Genomic DNA, 5,803 nt, shown 5'->3' on the forward strand with positions numbered 1-5,803 from the left:
GAGGATTATGTTGCATTTACCATCTTAACCAGTAGTGCAAGTCTTGTGCTGAAAGATACAACCTTCACATCAGTCACTTTTATCTGTTCCACTGTAGCCGGATCTGCTTCTAAAACTTGCAGCTCATCCTCCGCACATTCAGGCTAAACAAGAAAACGCTCTGGATCATCATTTGTCCCAAAAATTGTCATTGTCATCTCTCAAGAAATCTGCCGTGATTAGTCGTAGTTGACGGAAATAGTGCTGTGAAATCAAAATTTTATTTTATTTTTTTCATAAAGAAATACAATCATGTGTGCTTACGGACTGTATCCCTGCAGACTGTATTGATCTATATTGATATATAATGTATATATTGTTTTTTATGTTGATTTAATTTTTTTAAAAATTATTTATTTTTATTTTTTTTATTTCTTGCGTGGCCCGGTGGTTGGGGACCACTGCACTAAAGTGTACTTCATGTGTAGTGACATGCTAATTTTTATTTTTACACTTTTTTTTCCCAAATTTCATTGTATGTTATACTCTTCTGACACCACCAGATGGCAAAATGTCCACATAAGTGGCCATAAGACCCCAATTCAGTAGTGTACACAATTTTGGAAATAAGAGCTGAAAGGTGCTGTCCACACATGTGGCCACTAAGGCCTTTTAGAATTAATGTAACTAAAATAAGTTGACATTTTGTTTTCGTCACACGCTATTTTACACTATAGAGCAGGCGTGTTCAATGATAAAGAAAAATTTACCTTTTTTTTTTTTTAATCCTTCATGTCTTTTGAAGACTCACGTCCCTCAGGTCTGTCTCTTGGTAGCCCGGACAACTTTCAGTTTGTGTGTTCGGCATCTGCTCTTTTGCTTTTCAGCTTGAAGCCTTTTGAATTTTGGGTAACACTTTAGTATGGGGAACATATTCACCATTGATTAGTTGCTTATTAAAGTAACAAAGACTTACCGTAATTTCCGGACTATAAGCCGCTACTTTTTCCCCTTGTTCTGGTCCCTGCGGCTTATACAACGGTGCGGCTTATATACGGCCTGTTCTTCTCCGACACCGGCGAAGAGGATTTCGGTGCTTTTAGTACGCAGGAGGAAGACGATGACACAATGATTAAAGACTAACTTTTCATATACCGGTAGGCTGGTTATTTTGATAACGTACAGGCGAGCACTTTGTATTACTTTGCACCGTTGTATTATTTGTACTCTGCACGAATGCTGTTCGCCATGTCAAAGATGTGAAAGTTTGATTGAATGATTGAAAGATTTATTGTTAATAAATGGGACGCTTTGCGTTCCCAAACAGTCATCTCTGTCCCGACAATCCCCTCCGTGGTAGCAGGAACCCCTATATACTACGCTAATTACACATCAAAACCCTGCGGCTTATAGTCGGGTGCGGCTTATATATGGAGCAATCTGTATTTTCCCCTAAATTTAGCTGGTGCGGCTTATAGTCAGGTGCGGCTTATAGTCCGGAAATTACGGTAATTTAGAGTTATTTGGACACTAGGGGAACATATAAGGGTTAGGGTTACTCATAAGCAATAATTCTGAGGTTATTGAGGGAAGACTCTTAGTTAATGGCTTACTGGTTGTATAATAAGGCCATGCAGAATAAGGCATTAATAAGTACTTAATGACTAATTAGAAGCCAATATGTTAATAAGCAACTAATGGTGAATGTGTTCCCCATACTAAAGTGTTACCAAATTTTGTATTGTTGGCCACAATAGTGATTGTATACATTTTTGTAAATGTTTATCATATGTTGGTTGAAAGTGTCCGTCATCCACAGGTGTGAAGCATATGCTGCAGTTAAACTCCCGTGAAGATATTGAATCGATTGACGATCTTGCCAAGAAACTGGGAGGACGTGTCCTATCGATTGAGGGCAAGTGCTGCGAAGGAACTTAAACAGCAGAAAAGTACACACTTCCCAACATCTTTTTATTTTTTTCTTTGTAAATGTTTCAACACATTTTACAGATTGGGGTTTGGGCTTTGGATGGGGTTAGTACCCTACCAAATAGTCGGAGTCATTTTCCAAGTCATTCAGTTTTTTTTTTTTTTTTGGTGGTTTAGTTGCAGTTTAGAATAACCATAATCTCTTTAGAAATTTGGTCATGTACATAAAACACGCTCACTGCATGCAGCATCGTCCAGCGATCAGACTTGACTGTAACACTTTGCTATTTACTTGTGGGGAAAATGTCAATGTATTGCCAAAAAAGAAATAAACCAGTATCAAACATTTTGTTGTGCACCAGACATTTCTTCACTTAAATAATTTTTTTTCACACTAACGTTCCAGTGAAGACTCAAACCCTCGATCGCTTGACTGTGAGGCCGGAATGCTTACCACTCCAGTGTAATTTGTATATTTTACCGCCAATGGAAATAAAATCCTTTACCCAATTACAACACTGCTCTTATTGCTTTGTTTTGTTTTTTCATTCAAATTTTTAAGTCATTGTCTCACGTCCTACTTCTAGGCTTTTTCAGTCCTTTTCACTCAAAAGGCATTCGGTAGGTTAATTTCGAACATGAATGCAGTTTCAACATGATATAAACATTTGTGAAAGAATGGGCCGCTCTCAGGAGCTCAGTGATAGTCATAGGATGCCACCTGTGCAACTAATCCAGTCGTGAAATGTCCTCACTCCTAAATATTCCAAAGTCAACTGTTGGCTTTATTATAAGAAAATGGAAGAGTTTGGGAACAACAGCAACTCAGCCACGAAGTGGTAGGCCATGTAAACTGACAGAGGGGTCACCTGATGCTGAAGTGCATTGTGCAGGAAGTCGGCGACCTCTTTGCACTGTCAGTTGCTACAGAGCTCCAAACTTCATGTGACCTCCCATTCGGCCCACATACAGTATGCAGAGAGCTTCATGGAATGGCCGATCAGCTGCATCTAAGCCAGGGGTGTCAAACTCGTTTTCATTGAGGGCCACATCGCAGTTATGGTTGCCCTCAGAGGGCCGTTTTTAACAATAAGTTATATATGTGTGTGTGTATATATATATATATATGTGTGTGTGCATATATATATATATATATATATATATATATAATCGTGGTCAAATCTGACCACCAAACTTTTCTCCAGGAGGTCTTATCTTTGTCCATGTGATGTCAGATGAAATGAAAATTTAGCTGTTTGGCCACAATACCCAGCAATATGTTTGGGGGAGAAAAGATGAGGCCTTTAATCCCAAGAACACCATTCCTACCGTCAAGCGTGGTGGTGGTAGTTTTCTGCTCTGGGCCTATTTTGCTGCCAATGGAACTGGTGCTTTAGAGAGAGTAAATGGGACAATGAAAAAGGAGGATTACCTTAATTCTTCAGGACAACCTAAAATCATCAGCCCGGAGGTTGGGCCTTGGGCGCAGTATGGTGTTCCAACAGGACAATGACCCCAAACACACGTCAAAAGTGGTAAAGGAATGGCTAAATCAGGCTAGAATTAAGGTTTTACAATGGCCTTCCCAAAGTACTGACTTAAACCCCATTGAGAACATGTGGACAATGCTGAAGAAACAAGTCCATGTCAGAAAACCAACAAATTTAGCTGAACTACACTGATTTTGTCAAGAGTAGTCAAAAATTCAACCAGAAGCTTGTGGATGGCTACCAAAAGCGCCTTATTGCAGTGAAACTTGCCAAGGGACATGTAACCAAATATTAACATTGCTGTATGTATACTTTTGACCCAGCAGATTTGGTCACATTTTCAGTAGACCCATAATAAATTCATAAAAGAACCAAACTTCATGAATGTTTTTTGTGACTAACAAGTATGTGCTCCAATCACTATCACAAAAATATAAGAGTTGTAGAAATTATTGGAAACTCAAGACAGCCATGACATTAAGTTGTTTACAAGTGTATGTAAGCTTTTGACCACGACTGTATGTATTGTCCAGGGTGTACCTCGCCTTCCGTCCGAATGCAGCTGAGATGGGCTCTAGCACCCCCCGCAACAAGCGGTAGAACATGGATATATATATATATATATATATATATATATACACATACATAATATTTTTTACATAAGCTGCAAAAAAATAATTGTAATTTTACTTTAAAAACTGGCAGCTCACTCACCAGAATTTGACAGTAAAAGGATTTTTTTTTTTACAGCATATAAAAAAATCTAATAAATGGAATGGAAGGGACAAGCGGTAGAAAATGGATGGATGGGTGGAATTGAATGGAGAAACAATACCACTGTTCTAACTGCAAAATTCAAGCAACAGAGCTGCCAGTTTTTGTTTTTACTGTAAAATGTTTTTTTTGTTTTGTCTTACTGTAAATGGAAAAAAACTGTACCAAAGTTGATTTTACAGTAAAAAAAAACTTAACCATATAATTGTCAATTTTACAGTCTACAATTTGATAATTTGTTTTGAAATCATAAATCAAGCATTAAAGTACAGTATATATCTTTATTTTAACATGTTTTTTGGAATAGAAAAAATATTTTGATATGGCATTTTAAAAGCATGCAGTACATGCAATTGCATGCAGTACATGATTTGTAATGTCAAAAGAGAAAGAACAAATATATTTAGTAAGAAAAGATTAAGCATTTTGTTAACGCATATTATTTCCAGGCTTTTGCAGGCCACATAAAATAATGTGGCAGGCCAGATTTGGCCCCCGGGCCTTGAGTTTGACACCTGTGATCTAAGCCATACATCACCAAGTCGGATGCAGTGGTGTAAAGCACGTCGCCACTGGACTCTAGAGCAGTGGAGACGCCTTCTCTGGAGTGATGAATCACGCTTTTCTATCTGGCAATCTGATGGAGTCTGGGCTTGGAGGTTGCCAGGAGAACGCTACATTTCAGACTGCATTGTGCCGACTGTGAAATTTGGTGGAGAAATTATGATGTGGGGTTGTTTCTCAGGAGTTGGGCTGGCCCCTTAGTTCCAGTGAAATGAACTTTGAATGCTCCAGGATACCAAAACATTTCGGACAAGTCCATGCTCCCAACCTTGTGGGAACAGTTTGGAGTGGGCCACTTCCTCAAAGCAAGGCCCGTAAAGACATGGATGACAGAGTCTGGTGTGGATGAACTTGACTGGCCTGCACAGAGTCCTGACCTGAACCCGATAGAACACCTTTGGGATGAATTAAAACGGAGACTGAGAGCCAGGCCTTCTCGACCAACATCAGTGTGTGACCTCACCAATGCGCTTTTGGAAGAATGGTCGAAAACTCCTATAAAACCACTCCGCAACCTTGTGGACAGCCTTCCCAGAAGAGTTGAAGCTGTAATAGCAGCAAAAGGTGGACCGACATCATATTGAACCCTATGGGTTAGGAATGGGATGGCACTTAAAGTTCATGTGAGTCAAGGCAGGTGGCCAAATACTTTTGTCCATATAGTGTATCTGAAAATGAGTAAGAAGAAGCAAAGCTTATTTAATCCTACTCCTTTCCGCTTCATAGCAGTTACTTGCACTTATTCACTTCCTGTTCTCAATCTGTAGCACAGTTTCTTAAGTCAGTTATTATCCACCTAATGAGAGGAATATCTTGTTTTCAATAAGTATAATTCTAATTCAACTCTTTTAGGTGCTTTCTGAATTGGAGCTAGGGAGTGTTAGGTGTGGCTTTCTGTGTATGGCATTTTTGTTTGAAGTGTCAGAAGAAAAGAGCCAGACTTGTGATGTAGTTACACTGTAGTTTATTCATTCATACAAACTCAAATGCGAGCTGCTGTCCCGCTATGGAGGGAAGCCCAAAGGCCTTGTAGTGTCACTGTAAAGTGTTCCCATCAATCAACCACA

At 39.1% G+C, this 5,803-nt stretch overlaps 1 protein-coding gene across 1 annotated transcript in view; it reads left to right on the forward strand.

The window, feature by feature from the left end:
• The window catches only part of cfl1l (cofilin 1 (non-muscle), like), a 33,101-nt gene extending 30,847 nt beyond the window's left edge, over positions 1 to 2,254 (forward strand). Inside the window, exon 5 of the mRNA XM_062058460.1 lies at positions 1,799 to 2,254. Coding sequence (XP_061914444.1) covers positions 1,799 to 1,917 — 119 coding nt within the window. The 3' untranslated portion in view covers positions 1,918 to 2,254. The remainder of the gene's footprint in view (positions 1 to 1,798) is intronic.
• The last annotated feature ends 3,549 nt before the right edge of the window (positions 2,255 to 5,803 follow it).

Source organism: Entelurus aequoreus, linkage group LG09 (assembly GCF_033978785.1).
Source record: "Entelurus aequoreus isolate RoL-2023_Sb linkage group LG09, RoL_Eaeq_v1.1, whole genome shotgun sequence".
Taxonomy (NCBI): Eukaryota; Metazoa; Chordata; class Actinopteri; order Syngnathiformes; family Syngnathidae; genus Entelurus; species Entelurus aequoreus.